This window comes from Marmota marmota, unplaced genomic scaffold (assembly GCF_001458135.2).
Source record: "Marmota marmota marmota unplaced genomic scaffold, marMar, whole genome shotgun sequence".
NCBI lineage: Eukaryota > Metazoa > Chordata > Mammalia > Rodentia > Sciuridae > Marmota > Marmota marmota.
This window is the reverse complement of record NW_026000080.1, coordinates 4,517,619-4,533,052: the sequence shown is the minus strand read 5'-3', so window position 1 is coordinate 4,533,052 and position 15,434 is coordinate 4,517,619. Positions and strand designations below refer to the sequence as shown.

Here is a 15,434-nt window from a genome sequence, read left to right as displayed (position 1 = left end):
CCATGGTCTTCATACTTTTATACTACTTGGACTTCAAAAGCAGGGAATATTGTGAAAAATATTCTTTTCTGTTCACATTCTCTTCATTCACCAAATTCAGGAGTTTCTCTCCATACCACTACTTTGCTATTTTTAGTAAAAAATGGGGACACACTGGAATCTAGGATTCAGGTCTTGTTGAAATCCCTGGAGACCCTCAGTGTCTATGGTATTCAACAGTCACAACTATAAAAGGAAGGTTGTTGACTGACAACCAGCATGTCTGAGTCAGAAAAAGCAGGAGATGACACTTTATTGAAAATGGCAGCTGAAAGAAACCAAATTAATAGTGTCTTTCCAGATCTTTAAATAAAATTGGATTTATCAAATAGCATCCTAACACAGATTTTCCACATTGTACTTTGTGAGACAGTAATAATAACCTTAGCTAACATTTAAGTATCATTTACTATTACCAGGCACTGTGCCAAGCATGTAATGAGGGAAAAAAGCAGGAATTGTGTATATGCTATTCAACTACTTCAACGTAGTCTTTAGCCTACATACTGAAAATAAGTTGCTTATATTTTCTGAATATATTAATTAACATCCTATACCTGGGTGCTCACCATTGTAATTTTTGCAAGATAAAATAAACAAATAAACTCAATTTCACTCCACTTTCACAGAAAATTTATCTTTATGCCATATTTTTTTACTATTCTTTGGAGTTATTGAAATCCTTTTTTTCTGCACACAGCAGAAAACTGCATAAAATGAGACAATATCCATGGAGAAATGGTAAGAAAAATGTTTCTTGGTTTAGCCAATTTTGTCTGCTCCATGCAGAAGGCTGTTAGTCTACCAGAAATGGTACAGCTGGGCCATTGTTGAGACGGGTGCACCAGCCTCAACAACAAGCTCATTAAAAATATCTATTTCTCAGCCCAACTGGAAGGATTCTGACTCAGCAGATTGAAGATTAGGTTCAGAATTCTGCCCTTTTTGCAGATACTGCACATAATGTGGGTCAGTAGCTCAGCGTGTTCCTCAAAAAATTGTCTTAGGAGAAGTAGATCCATAAGACCTCCCTTTCCTAAGAACTCTGAGAACCTCCAACAGTGCCCATTGGACCACAAAAGCAGCCTACTTTGCAAGGGAATTGTTTGATCTGGATCCTCTAAATGACTCTGATCTGGATCCATAATCAGAGAGACAGATTAGAGCCACTGTGACTTCCAGGACTGACATTAACTGGCTATTTACTATGACAGCATCTTTAATAATTGATTCAAGAGCACCATGCATTTAAAGAAATTCTTTTCAGATGTCTATTCATTCCTTCTTTCTTCCCAAAATAGATGAGTCTCACCTTTTTAGAGTCGTTATGGTAATGGGTCATTTTCCCTTGGCCTTCAAGTTCAGATGTAGTTTCAAGAATGAGAAAGAATAGTTTGGACAAAACCAGTGTTTGTAAGATTTTTTATTTAATCTGAAGAATAGGCGGTCAATATGTTTGCCTGATTGCATAGTAGTCAATTAGACAGCAAAGCCTCTTTAAAGCAAAGCACCACACTGAGTGGCCAAAACCAGGGAGGTGGAGAAGATATGTCAACACTCGGTGAAATTCAGCAAACTGAATATGCTCTTACTTTGGAGCAATCTTTTAAAGTGATATCTAGCAATTATTTTCTTAAGATAGAGATTATAATAAGCAACAAATCCTAATTATTATTAAGGTAATGTTTTTTGTCATTTCTGTTTAACGTATGAAGCTTATACATTTGCTCTCATATCAGAGTGGGAAAAACATGAGAATGTTAATTCAACATCTGCTGATCAGAATGAAGTTCCCTGCCCACCGAACTTTATATACATAATGTTCACTTTAAATATATGTATGTATACACAGACACACACACACACACACACACACACACACACACATATATATATCCCCTTTATTGTCTCTCTAGAACTTTTTGATGACTTTGCAAACTCATCAACAATTCAGCACAAAAGCATCCAGAGTCACGCTGGGATGTTGTGACAGAATCACACGAGTACATGGGATTCATCCCATTCTGAAAATGCCTGAGCAGCAAAGAGCAGAGGTAAATGGAATCAAATGTCAGAGTCAGCGCAGCCTGAGAGAGACTTGAAACTCAGACTCCACCATCTATGGGGAAAGTTTCCTGCTGTGGCATGGAATAAACACGACAGAAAGAAAATGACAGCGAGACTTCTAAGAACAACCCTTGCTTTGCTCTCCCTTGGCTTCTTTGGGGTCCTGAAGGCATCAACAATATCATGCAGAAATGAAGAAGGTGAAGCTGTGGATTGGTAGGTAAAAGAAATGAAAAATAAAATAGAAATAAATAAAATAATAAATAAATAATAAATAAAATAAAATAAATAAAATAGAAAGCCAAAGTATAGGAGGCAGACTGATTGGTTGTGATGTTCCTAAGGAGAACTTTCTCCTCACTCTCTTCCTTTAAAAAGAAAAGCATTTAAAATGTGCTAGTGGGCTAAATACCCACACAGCTTTTAAGCTGGAGATCCTGGAATGAGAGCTGAGCAGCCCCTCTGGACTAATTCAGTGCTCTCAGCAGGGCGAGCTGGTCATTGCAGAAGTGGGATTGAGATGACAACTTCTGTCAATTGGCAATTTCTTTAATTACACGTGGCTTTTCCTAACAGAAACCTTTTATATTGACACAGGAGATAAAGCAGAAGATTCCTTTTCTGAAATTGGAGTATGTTTCTCCTTATGAGGACAAGGAGGATTTGGTTCTACACAGCCCTCTTTGGTTAACCTTGCTTTGTTTGGCAACTGTTGGGGTGGGTGGAAGGTCATTGACCTCTTGTACAGTGTCAACAGAGACACAACATAACGTTGCATTATAGTTGGATTCTCCTAAAGCTTTGGTCACTTCTTCATTCTTTAGTCAGGGTGTTTAGGTTTGCCATTATGGATGACATCAAACTTTGTGTAACTTCAGGCTAGAGAACATAGATAAACTCCATTAGGAGCTCCTCCTAGGCCCTGTGCTGAGTTTTGAAGATAGAGTATAAACAAAACATAGTTCCTCCCTTTAAGGAGTTCACAGATAAAGGCATAGGTAGGGTATTGGGTAGCATAGAGCCTAAAGGGCTTCTTTGAAGAAGTACATTTTTTTTCTTTTGTTGTGTTTTGGTTTAGTTTTGGTACTAGGGATTGAACTCAGAAGTGCTTAACCACGGAGCCACATCTTCAGTCTTATTTATTTATTTATTGAGACAGGGTCCACTAAGTTGCTGAGACTGGCTTTGAACTTGCAATCTTCTTGCCTTACCCTCCCAAGCCACTGGGATTATAGGTGTGCACCACCATGCCTGGTGAGGAAGACACCAGCTGTTTTAAGAACAGTCATGAGTAGCTAGAAAAAATAGGGCTGTGCATGGGCATTTCTGGCCAATAAAGGAGCAATGAGGTAATACAGAAGCAGGAAGCAACATGGATTTTGATTATCACAATTTGGGGGGCCTAACAGGTAGAAGCGAGGGATTCTACAATGCACGGGACAACCCCCACAATATAGAATGGTCTGGCTCAAAACCTAAATAGAACACTAAGAAACTCTGGGATAGATGATCTAAGACTGCCTGAGTGCTATGTGGGCCCTACCACCTGTCCTCCCTGTGGGATACCCAAAGGACATATACAACAAGAAACAATAGAAAAGGAAAAGAAGAGCTTACATAATTAGTCTTGGGCCCAAATCCTCCATGCAAGACATTTGGATAAAATGAGCTGAAGAATGAGAATTGGGCCGGGGTCTCAAAGGAATCTCCAGCTGCCCTGAAAGCCAACTTCCAAATCTCATACCCAGCCAGCTGCAAAGAGATGAGAATGCCAAGCACTTGTAGCAGAAGAGAACCCAAGACTTCTCCAGTCCAGGCCTGGGCCTTGGTCTTTTCCCTACTGCAGTCATAAGCACTGTGCAAACATCAGAGAGAGCCTCTCTCAATGTGCAGGGACTTTCATTTCAAGGACTCCATCCACTAGGCCAGCTATTGTCTTAGAATATATCTGATCAGATTCATATTTTCTTCCCTGAGGAGGAGCAAAGGAAAAGGTGGAGATCTTGAGCAAATCCCTTTCCTTAGGGGCTTTCTGTGAAACATAAGCAAGAGATTTATTTAAGTATTTGATACAGATTGCAACCAGGAAATCCATCAATAAGTCATAGTAATTCATAAATATTTCCTTCATTAGGTTTATCTTTTATAAATTACCCAAAAGGCAAGACAAGGAAACTGGAGAGACTGGGCTAGAGTACCTATACCTAGACTCCACAATCAGAAGCTGGAGGAGGAGTGAGCAGTTAATGAATACCACTGAGAGTGCATTGGGAAGGACATTACAACAGCTATATGAAGCATATGCCTCCAAGGTATGTTATAGTTAATCATTTATTTGAATCACAGAAAATGCATAAAACACAATTCAAAGCTTCCAAAAGCAGGTGTGAAGATTTTTTCCCTACTTACACATCTAAACCCCAATCCCAGTAGTTAAAAATAGACTAGCCCATAACTACTCCAGAACAACTAAATGAATCAACCTGACCAAGGCCTTGGGAAATAAGTCATCATATGCGACAGCTATGCCAAATTGCTGGTTCATTTGGTACCATGTCCAATGGTATCAAACTAATTGCTCATTAAAGTCTCTGGCTGCCAAAACCTCTGCCAAAACCTCAGTGCTTGCTATCTCATCCATTAAATAGAAGCAGGAAGAAGAGCCCTCTCTACTACAAGGTAATATAGATCTGTGATCAATATGCCATGAGTTATGGGTTGTTCATGCCATGGTGCTGATAAGCAGCAACAATCCAAGTAAAGGGTTCCACTGGTTCTTCCAATTAATTATTTTCAAGATGGCAGGCTGACAGCTAATATTTAAGTTTCAAGGTCCTAGAACTTGCCTAAATGGAGACTAAATCTACTGTTTGGACTTTATCAGGCAATGAGCTAGCCAGTCAAAGACATAGGTAAGCAGGCCTGCTGGTTCAGTGTGGGCAGCCTCCCAGTATTCCAGGCTCCATCTGTTGCACAGCAATTGCTTTCCAACAAGGGTGACAAGTAAAATCAAGCAATAATTAACATCCAATTACACTCACGTATGCATTTCCTAACAATAACTGTAATATGCCAGACTCTGTGCTGGGCTTTTACATATGGCAAGTAATTTAATGCTCACTACAAGACTGCTTTCGCCTCTAGCACTACTGCATGTGTGGGTCTGAATATTTACTCAGAATGAGCAGGGAGCTGTCACTGTTTGAAGTAATACTCATTTTATTCACCTGCCATTAAAAGCAATCTTCGGAGAGAAATCTCAAAGTTAATACCACTTCGTAGGCCGTTTGAGTACATGTGATGTGCCAACCACAGTTCTAGGTGTTTTAAAAAATTATTTAACCTCAACAACAACTCTGTTTTGAATAAATAGATGGTTACACAAAGTGTAAACTGCCTGCAGCTGCTTTTGCTTTCCAAGGTTGAGGACAGGGACCAGGAGCTTAAGCCATTAGAGACAAAACAAATGCCTACATTGTTCCTTTTCCCATCACAGGAATTGCTGGGGCAGGGAAGAGGAAAAGTAACATTGTCAAGCCTGTCATTCATCTTTGTTGGAGTAGTTGGCACTTAGTTTGGCAGAATCCAATAATGGTCTTAGGAGGTACAAAGGCAGGCCTAGAGCCTAGGAAGGGAAAAAGAACTAAACTGCTTTGCAAAAAAAAATAGTGGAAGGACGCAAGGATTTAAAAAGTGTGAGAAACATAGAGGGAGAATGCATAGGACATTGTGGCATAAAAAAAACCATTCAATGTCTCCTACCTTCAGTGAAACCTGTTCATGCACAATGCCTTGAATGATTGGTTTTGAGAAGAAAATGGCAGGAAAGGGGCGGGTTTCCATGTCTGACTGGCACAGAGCAATAGCAGTGGATGATAGCTAGGTAAGATTGAGTATACTTTGGAAGCTGGAACTATGTGTCAGAAGTGACTATGAGAACATAACTTTCCTGTCCCCTGACCTGGAACCGAACTCTAACAGAGAGTGGAATGCAAGATCGAACCAAATAATTTTAAATCTCAAATGTCAAGGGTAATCAAAGCCAATAACGGGATTACATTTGGAATTTTTTCCATTCTTTTGCTTTTGCAAATAAGAACCTTCCAGATGCCACAATAACACTGATCAAACTATATTGCAGTTGCCTGTGCTTTCCTAAAGTGATTCCCTGCTAGTCTAGGGTCAGAGATGTTCAACATCCAGTAATCAAAACCATACTCTATATATGTATTAAAAGAATAAAACTGGGGGCTGGAGCTGGGGCTCAGTGGTAGAGAATTTGCCTAGCATGCGTGAGGCAGTGGGTTCGATTCTCAGCACCACATATAAATAAAGAAAGAAAGAAAGAAAGAAAGTCCATTGACAACTAAGAAAATATTAAAAAATAATAAAACTGTCCAAAGAAATACACCACGTTTACCTATTCTTAAGTCTATGATCTTTCCTGTTATAAATAGCCTTTCTTCCCACCACAGCTACAACTTATTTAACCTTAGCTGGCTGTTACACTCCTGGTTAGAATGAGAAATTTTATCTACTATAAAAATACAGTTTCACACCATATCCTCCCAGAGTCCCTCACATTGCACCCCAAAAGGCACACAAATGGCCTCATTACTACATTCACTGTCAGCTCATAAAACAACTGCCAGAGATCTCCAGAGAACAGAATGGTACAAATGACATTCTGTAGCTATGGTTGATTATGGAAAATGATGGTAAGAAAATATCTCACTTTCTGGATTTGCCTAAGTACAGTAGCCAAGAATGCTTCCCATGTTGCACATTTTAAAAATGTTTTTAGATTCCTTAAAATAATTAAATAACTACAAGAGACTCAGTATTGACTCCTTTCTTATGAAAGAAAAGAAAGGGCATTTTAAAGGAGATGAATTGGCTTCTCCTGCTTTTATTATTATGTCACTGAGATTTTTTTCAATATCTACATTATTGGCTTCAATAAAATTCACCGACACAAATGGAATGGAACCACACAGAACAATAATAAGCAAACTTAAAGGTGATGAAGAGACACTATCAAAATAGTAGCTTTATTTTGATTCAGAGATTTGGCTAACTTAAGAATTGTCTCATATTTTGCCATACAGAGGAAATCCAATATCACACATTAAATTTCACCACTCTCTTGAAGCAGGGAAATAACAAGTTAGAAAGGTGAAGTGACACTGAGAAATGGATTGAAGAAAAAAGCCTCCTGTATCAGAGAAGAAGGGGAGCAGATAATGAGGAATCCTGATTAAATACAAAGCTATGACCAGGCAGTGAAGCACAAAGGAGACAGAGGAAATCAGATCCTGACAGCCTGTTCTGCACTGTGCCTATAATACCAATGGGGGGAAAAAAAACACAGGTGTAATCCTTGGCTGGTTGTTCCTCCTTCATTTCCTGAACAAATAATTCAGCACTCCTTTATCATACACTGCTTCCTTAATAAGAATCTGATTCCAAAACAACCAAGAGAAATAGGAATATACCCTCACATGCAGATCATAATGCACAGCACCCCTGTCATGTGAGTCAAAACCACGCATAGTTCAGAATGGACTCCACCCCCACAGTCTTACATGCCACAGAATTCATATTGATTCGAGAGCTGCCTATTAAGAGAATGGATGACTTCTCATGTGTATTAACAAAAGCTTTGTATTGTAGGCTGACTAGCTGGTAGAAATATTGTGAGCATTTATGCCATTATAACCCTAATATATTCCTGCAGGGTAACAGCACGGCCTATCTAATATACAATGATGGAGTCCCTACATCTGTGAATTACGACAGAAAATATGGACACACCAAAGGTATTGTGAAACAGCTCTTGATTTCTCTTTCCTATTAGAAATTGACATTTTCTTAAACCTTTCATCGTGAATGCACTCACATTCCATATTAAATAGATAACCTTTGTTTTTAATGGTTTATTTTGATAAATTGAAATGTATGATTTCCATATAACAGGTTATAATTATATAATTTGACTTGGCAGTACCCTTTTTGGGAATATAACTTTATTTCTTTATATATATATATATATATATATATATATATATATATATATATATATATATAAANATATATATATATATATATATATATATATATATATATATTTATACATACATACCCCAAGAAGTCTATATTATGTGTGTGTGGGTAATATGTATACACACACACACACTTTGTAGTTAGGTATATTAAGTATAATACATATCAAGTAAAATTCACTCTTTATAATATATAGTTCCATTAGAAATAAACATTTTTGAAAAAAGTATTTTTAGTTTTTACATCACAGTAATTTTTAACATATTTTGTTACATATTGCTACTATACATAGTAATTTGAAAGGTATTTTGTCATCTTTTATTACAAACAAATGAACAAATGAAATTTCAAATCTATTCTGTTATTGCCTTAAAATTTGTGTTATAGTTGACTCAGAAGGCTGAGGTAAGAGAATCACAAGTTCCAGGCCAGCCTCAGCAACTTAGTGAAACCCTGCCTCAAAATAAGAAATAATAAAGGGACTAAGGATGTAGCTCAATGGTAAAGTGGCCTTGGGTTAAATCCCCAGTGTCAGAGAAACAAACGAACAAAAACATATGTCTTTATGATGCAGTCAAATGGACATAATTGTATTGTTACAATTTTAATTAATAGTTGGGTTTTTCAAAACAATCCTTTTAAAATTTCATATTGCTGCATAATAATTATGCATAATAATGGGATTCATTATGATATATTCATATACATATGTAACATAACCTGGTCAATTTAACCCTTAGTACGTCCCTTGTCTCTCCCTTCCTCCCTCACCGCATCCCCCTCCTCTATCCCACTGGTCTCCCTTCTGTATTTATGAGATCCCTTTTTCTTTTCCCCTTTTTTTCTCTGGCTCCCACATATGAGAGAACACATATGCCCCTTGACTTTCTGAGTCTAGCTTATTTTACTTACTATGATGTTCTCCAGTTCCATCTATTTTCCTACCAATAACATGATTTTGATCTTCTTTATAGCTATGGAAAGCTCCATTGGGTATATATACCTCACTTATCTATTGATGGACACCTAGGTTGGTCTCATAATTTTGTTATTATATACAGTGATTTTTGTTTTAGTGACTTTTGTTACTCTTCTATTGATGAACTATACATATACATTTTTATAGAAAAATTCAAAGTGCAAGTAAACAAAAAAAAATCTGTAATCCTAATACCCATTAGATAAACAGACTTAATCCTTTCTAAAATGCTTATTTTAAACCATTTCATAAAGCTATCATAATGACTACTTTTAAAAATATGTCATGAATAACTAGCTATGACAATATTCTTCAGAAGGTTACAAACTCAAATACCCTCAGGGAGCAGGCAGATAATATTAGCAAGTGTAGTGGGCTGAACCAAGAGGTATATATACAAACTAAAGGGTGCAATTATTTCTCACCTTGCAGGTTTTTTTAGGAAATGTTGAAAATTAGTATTTTTTGGAAATTCCCTAAAGGTTTTAAATGTTGGCAATGACTTGAATGTTTAAAAAATACATTGCAAGCCTAATAAAATATATCCTCAGTCTGTATCTGGTCCATGGACTGCTAATTTGCAATGTCTGGTTAAGGATATAATTTGTAGTGGTTTTCAAAGTTCATGAACATCGAAAGCTCTTAATTTTGTCAAGTTGCCCTCCTGAAGGCCCTATTTACATGGAACCCAACAATTTTTATAACACACCACATTCTCCAACTTCTCCTCCAGCAACTTTTGTCATTTCTACTCCACCTTATTAGTTGCTGCAAGGGTTTGGAGAAAAAGAAAATGAGGTTTAATGTTAAGTTTTGAGGCAAGGAATTCTCTTTGCCATCAGATACCCTAACATTTGTGGCATTCATACTAGGAGGTTGAGATTCCAGCAAAACAGCACATTTATCTGGGCAGAGGGGAGTACTTGAAGGCCATCCAGCTCTGTTAGGCAACAGAACTGTCAACATGGTTCACCAAAACGTAAGTATTGATTTTATTTTTCCTCCCGAAGAGCAAGGGTATGCTTTGTTTTTCTAACCCAGGGTGATTTACCACTGAGCCACATCCCCTTTTTTTATTTTTTGAGACAGGATCTCCTCACTAAGTTTTTGAGACTGGCCTCAAACTCTCAATCCTCCTGTTTCAGCCTCCCAAGTATCTGGGATTACAGGCATGTACTACTATACCTAGCCAAAAGCAAACTTTTTAAAGGTATACTCTTTAAAAAAGAAATAATTAGCAGGCATTTGGTTTCCACTCTAGTAAGGAAAACATGAATAAATTCATATTATTAAGCTCTAGAGACTTTTACTAAACATAATTAATAAGAATAGTATGGCTTGCTTTTTTTTACTTTTTTAACCTCTTTTATTGTGTCTGTTGAGGTGGGTGACTCTTCTCCAATAAATGAGCATTAGTTTCTTAAAACAAAGTACTACAAGTACATTTCTTCATTTAATATTGTCTCCTTAACCTCTGTTTGTTAGCAGGCTTTTGGAAAAAAAAAAGTTAGCTGCTTAGCAGTAAAGACTCTATCTGAAGCTTGCCAGGTGATTATATAGTTTAACAAGGTCAAACTCCAATTTAGCAAATTTGCATTCTGTCAAAACAAATTTTCCGTGTAGTTCAACATGAAATTCCTCTTAACTCTTCACAGAACGGCTGCCCTTGCCTCCCTTTATTGGTAGCTTATCATCAGTAATGATGCATTGTGATGTGTATCTAACTTGCTTCTGACATCCTTAAAAAATGAACATGATCCTTGTGATTATTAACCTAATAAAACATTAAACTAAAGCATAAACAGGAATAAATGTTGCATCTTTGAACCCTACTTTAAAAGGAAGTGTTTTTTTTTTTCTAATTTATCTGTATTAAATGTATCTTGGGTAGGTTTATTGCTGTGGAACAGAATCCAGGGGTTCTGGCTGATTCATTCTATTCCCCGGTTTCCTCCAATTCCTCGAGAAGGCTATGATTATCCATCCACTGGGAGACGAAACGGACAAAGTGGCATCTGTGTAACTTTTAAGTACAACCAGTATGAAGCAATAGGTAATACCAGAATGTGTGAAAGGAGATAGCAATGTTGGAGAAGGAACTGAGAAATGTATTAATAAACGTGTCATAGACCCTCTGATACCTGTGTTCTAATACTGCCTCTGCAATACTAAAGCTTACTGGTCCTCAGTTCCTGGTCTACCAATGACATCAGGGGCAGTAGTTTTAAATGAATTCAGGGATTCATTTAAATGAATTGCATGGCACTGGGGACCATGACAAGTTGGGGTATTGACTTTCCCCTGGAAGCTTCAAAGGCCTCAGAACCAACATATTGTGGCTCTTTAGGAAATACAGGCCCACAGATTATAAATTTCTCCTGAGGAACCAGAAACCTAGGGTATGTGGTATATGTGTGTGAAAGAGAAAGAGAGATCCTGATTTTCAAATATGGGTTCAATCTTATTTTTTAAAAAAAGAAAGAAAGAAAACTTTGCAGACCAAATGTTTCCTGTACCCTGCCAACATGACACATCTGAGCCAGATAAACTTCTTTTAAGATCTCAAGCTCAAATAGCCAAAAATACTTACGTTTGGCAAACTATGGTGTGGGAGGAGAAAAAGTAGGAACACTGCTTTTACCAATCACTTTTTACTGAGAAAGCGGCTAAACAGCAATGAAGATCATCTTTGCCTTCAGATACAGGTTTAGAAAATGTTTCCCATCAAATTTCTATCTTATTATAAGGATCACTGAGCCTTTCACCTAAGTCACATCCTAATCTAGCTAGCATCATGTGGTGAATAGAGAACTAAACATTGTAGATACAGGATGTACACACTGATGAATTAATTATTCTGGAAACAAGGTGTTCTCTACTTTTTGTATATGTATATATAGGAGAAAAAGCATATGGCCTTCAAGGCCAGATTATCTGAGTTTGAATATTAACTTCATCAGTTACAATTTCTATAACCATGTACATTTGACATAAAGGCTCAGTTAATTTATATATAAGATGAGGATAATGATAACAACAGAACTTACCTACTAATAAGTTTGCTCTGAGGATGAGAAGAGTAAAATGATATAAAACTCATGGCACAATGTCTGGAAAGTATGAAGTGCTCAATAGGTGCCAGTTACTGTAAACAAAAGCCATTTGAAGGCCATTGCTTCAAAAGGGGGAATGCCTATGTATGGGGTTTTTTTGTTTGTTTGTTTGTCTACAACAATATCTATAATCTCCATATGCCTTTGTGTCTAAGTTTTCAACTTCTCTTTGCTGTTTCTTGATTCAGATTCTCAGCTCTTGATCTGCAACCCAAATGTCTATAGCTGTTCCATCCCAGTCACCTTTCACAGGGATCTTGTCCACATGCCCCAGCTGTGTGCCAGGTCGAGCTCATCAAAGATTCCTGGCCGGCACCTCGTCACTCTTCAGTCATCCCAAGGACAAAACTTCCTCCATTTTGCAAAATCGGATTCTTTTCTTGATGGTATGAAAGACCATCATCAAATGATATGCTGTGTAACTCTGCTGTTGGACTCACTATGGATTACCTAGAGAAAACAATTTGATTATGCAGGGAGAAAAGAAGGAGAAAGAAAAAAAAAGAAGAAGGAAAGGGAAAAGGAAGTTAAGGGTCAATTTAAACATATTCCTGTATCACTTCAATAGCAGAATTGCTGGTACAGACCCCAGAGCTATCTCACAACCATACAGCCAGGGGCCAGTGAAAATTCAGTCTCCCTTTGAACACATCTCTCCTTCTTCCATCCCCTAAGCAGTTATTTTGAGTTTTCCTTATTGTCAAGTTTTTTACACTACTGAGCCCCTTTACCCATAAAGACAACAAAGTTCACTAGGGAAAAACCACTTCAGTATCACACCCTAGCCTCCCAACATTTTTACCAGTCTTCATTTCTTTTTAGCACATTTTCTCCCATCCCAACAGAAGCATTTATATCCCCTATCCTCTGGAACACATTGTAGCCTCAACATACCTTGATTTGTCCCCTTCATCTGTTTTGCCTCTTCTACTTCAAGGCTCCCACTCAGGTTCTTTACATACAAACATACTGGAAACCCTCCCTCAATTCAAAATTTCCCACATCTCTCTTTTTTGCTTTTTCTCCTACGTGTCTTTGAAAATCCTCATCAGAGCCTTTACTTACTCAAAGCTCTCTCTCACTGTAGTCTTTCTTCTGCCTATAGATACCAATCACCACCCCACCCCCACCCCACCTGCCACAGTGGCTGCCCTAGGTGATCTGACTTCTTACTTTAGTTCTTACCAGGCCCATGCCAAATGGTGTATTCCCCTCACTGACTTCCTTGATTATTTGCTTCCTTCCTTCTTTTATAGATTGCATACAATGTATAGAATGCCTATTTGCCAAGCCCTATGTCAGGCACTAGAGATGCAAAAATTAACAGGATAGAAATAGTCTCTGCAAATTTGGCACTTTCTGAAACACTTCCTGAAACACTTCACTGGTATTGGGAGTGAGTGTACATCTCTTGGTCTTCCTTCCACTTCTTTTAGATGTCTTCTGCCACATCGTCCTCCTCTGACTACTCCATAGGTGATGAAATGGCCAGGTGGTCCTCTGTCCTTCCATATCTCAGTCTACATTCTATGCTAGGCATTTCTGGCAAGTCCTCACGTGACTCCCAGTCTAGATTTCCACCCAGACCTCTGTACCAAGTGAGATATTCAATAGTCAGTGGGACAATTCTACCTGGAGGTGGTACAACCACACCAAATAAAGATGCCAAGCTCATCATTCATTCCCCCACAGACTCACTCATTGTCTGGCATTCTGCACAGTCACCTAGGCTTCCTTGATGCCTTCTTTTTCTTAACTACTCTATCAAACCCACCATCAGTTCCAGGTCCTTAATAACTTTCACAATTACCTGATCCTCTGCCACCACCATAGTCCATGCCTGTGTTTACTGTTGTAGTTATTATGACAATCTTACATTTTTCCTATCTCCTTTCTAACCCACTCTTCCCAAGTCATCCTGCACACAGCCTCTCAATTGATATCTATCATCATAAATCAGTTTTTATTAATTCTCCATTAACATTCTTTAAAAATTCCCCTTTTTGTTCAGGAAAATTCAAACATATTATCATGGCTTATAAGGATCCCTAGAACTGGCCTCTGATTACTTCTCTAGCCTTATTCTTTCCAAAGATCTTTCAGGGCAAGAACACATATTGCTCCCTTGTTTGTGTGAAACAAGACATTGGCAGATATCAACCTCATTATAGTAATGAAGATAGCATATATTTGCATGCCACTTCAGGATTTAGAAAAATTTTCCCATCCACTGTCTCAATTATATTATTACTGTTGTGCTTATGACATCCACCTATCAGAGGTGAGTGATGATATCCCTTCCTGAGGGTATTTTCAGAATTTTTTCTAAGTGGAAATGTCAATCTCTCTCTTTCCTTCCGAACCCCAGACATCTTTGCAGCCTGGATGGCTCAACGGTTGAAGACACACTTGCTAACAGAAACCTGGCAGCGAAAGAGACAACAGCTTCCTTCAAACTGCTCCCTTCCTTACCATGTCTACAATATCAAAGCCATTAAGATATCTCGACAATCTTATTTCAGTTCTTACCAGGACCATGCCAAATGGTGTATTTCCCAAAAAGGCACCAAAAACCGCTGGACATGTATTGGAGACCTAAATAGGAGCCCATACCAAGCCTTCAGAAGTGGAGGATTCATTTGTACCCAGAATCGACATATTTACCAAGCATTTCAAAGATTAGTTTTGTATTATGAGGACTGTAACTAACTCAGTGAAAGAATACCTGTGCTATCATTGAAAACATCTATAATGAATCTTGCATGAGAGCCATTATTTAAATATTTGAAGCCTATAAGTATGTTCAACATATCATCAAATAAAACATGCCTTTCCAATGTTTACGATTTTATGTTCTAGTTAATGGTTATTTATATACTGTGTATCTTTGGTGTAATAAACAAAATCATATGCATAATTAAAATGGGAACAGAGTGAATGAAAGAAAGAGTACTTGTGAACTCTAGTTTCTTAATAATTGACTGGTTATCTTTTAGATTAAATTTCATCTCTTTTACAAAGACTTTCTCATCTCCTTACCTATCTTTTTTTTTTTCCAGAAAACTGCTCTCTCCCTGTACTTTCACACTATTTGGTTATATTCTTCCTAAAGTTCTTTCTCACTGGTTTATGGTTGAGTCTTCTTACCTGTTATACTTGCAAGTGCTACTTAC

The 15,434-nt window shown here is 37.6% G+C and overlaps 2 protein-coding genes across 3 annotated transcripts in view; one reads left to right on the top strand and one right to left on the bottom strand.

Moving 5' to 3' along the window:
- The window catches only part of LOC107158292 (uricase), a 31,144-nt gene extending 29,663 nt beyond the window's left edge, over window positions 1-1,481 (bottom strand). The window contains exon 1 of the mRNA XM_015504760.2: window positions 1,352-1,481. Within this exon, the coding sequence (XP_015360246.1) occupies window positions 1,352-1,381 (30 nt within the window). The 5' untranslated portion in view covers window positions 1,382-1,481. The remainder of the gene's footprint in view (window positions 1-1,351) is intronic.
- Window positions 1,482-1,980: 499 nt separating this feature from the next.
- Window positions 1,981-15,104, top strand: Dnase2b (deoxyribonuclease 2 beta). Of its 2 annotated transcripts, XM_015504756.2 has the most exons (6): window positions 1,985-2,322; window positions 4,241-4,418; window positions 7,844-7,925; window positions 11,040-11,201; window positions 12,450-12,647; window positions 14,630-15,104. In XM_015504756.2, the coding sequence occupies exons 1-6, from the start codon at window positions 2,108-2,110 to the stop codon at window positions 14,968-14,970; spliced, it is 1,176 nt and encodes a 391-aa protein (XP_015360242.1). In that variant the 5' UTR covers window positions 1,985-2,107; the 3' UTR covers window positions 14,971-15,104. The 2 variants fall into 2 exon arrangements, with proteins under 2 accessions (XP_015360243.1, XP_015360242.1); XM_015504757.2 differs by lacking the exon at window positions 12,450-12,647 and having other exon boundaries at window positions 1,981-2,322.
- The last annotated feature ends 330 nt before the right edge of the window (window positions 15,105-15,434 follow it).